Below are 728 nucleotides of genomic sequence, written 5' to 3'. Positions count from 1 at the left end.
ATGCGGACGCTCTCTGTGCAGCTGTAAGTCCATTGATGGATCCAGATGAGACGCTGCTCGAAGGTTTCTATGAAAGAGCGGTAATGAACAACTACTTCGGAATTGGTATCGATGCGAAAATAACGTTGGACTTTCATAATAAAAGGGAAGAGCATCCAGAGAAATGTAGATCGAGAGCCAGAAATTATATGTGGTATGGAGTGCTCGGATCCAAGGAATGGGTGAATAGAACGTATAGGTGAGACTTTAATAATCTCCTAAAATGTTATTCAATTGTTAAAATAATTGTTATTGCATTGAAGTAAGCCACTCTAGGTCCACTTATTTCAACATTGACAGTAATTTCTAGAAATTTCTTCTAATGTTCTTGAATTTTAATGTATCGGTATGCAGACATCTGGGGCAGCGGGTACAGCTGGAGTGCGACGGGCAGAGGATCCCCCTGCCGGAGCTGCAGGGCATTGTGGTGCTCAATATTCCCTCTTTCATGGGGGGCACCAACTTCTGGGGCGGTACCAGAGCTGATGACATCTTCCTCGCGCCCTCCTTCGACGATAGAATACTAGAGGTGCTACAGCTAACTGGGTTTCAAAATATTTATGGCTGTTTTGAGGAGACGGTATTTTCAAAGTATTTGAACCCGTGTAGGTGGTGGCGGTGTTTGGGTCGGCGCAAATGGCGGCGTCGCGGCTGATCAACCTGCAGAAGCACCGCATCGCGCAGTGCCG

General features: G+C 46.3%; 1 protein-coding gene across 1 annotated transcript in view; it reads left to right on the top strand.

Annotated features, from left to right (window-relative positions):
* Positions 1–728, top strand: part of LOC106111025 (diacylglycerol kinase eta-like) — a 10496-nt gene that overhangs the window by 7754 nt on the left and 2014 nt on the right. Inside the window, 3 exon segments of the mRNA XM_013292991.1 lie at positions 1–238; positions 394–568; positions 649–724. The exon segment at positions 1–238 is cut by the window's left edge and continues 9 nt beyond it. Of these exon segments, the coding sequence (XP_013148445.1) occupies positions 1–238; positions 394–568; positions 649–724 (489 nt within the window).

Source organism: Papilio polytes, unplaced genomic scaffold, assembly GCF_000836215.1.
Source record: "Papilio polytes unplaced genomic scaffold, Ppol_1.0 DF824180.1, whole genome shotgun sequence".
Classification (NCBI taxonomy): Eukaryota; Metazoa; Arthropoda; class Insecta; order Lepidoptera; family Papilionidae; genus Papilio; species Papilio polytes.
The sequence above is the reverse complement of the archived record's forward strand: the minus strand, read 5'-3'. Positions and strand labels throughout refer to the sequence as shown.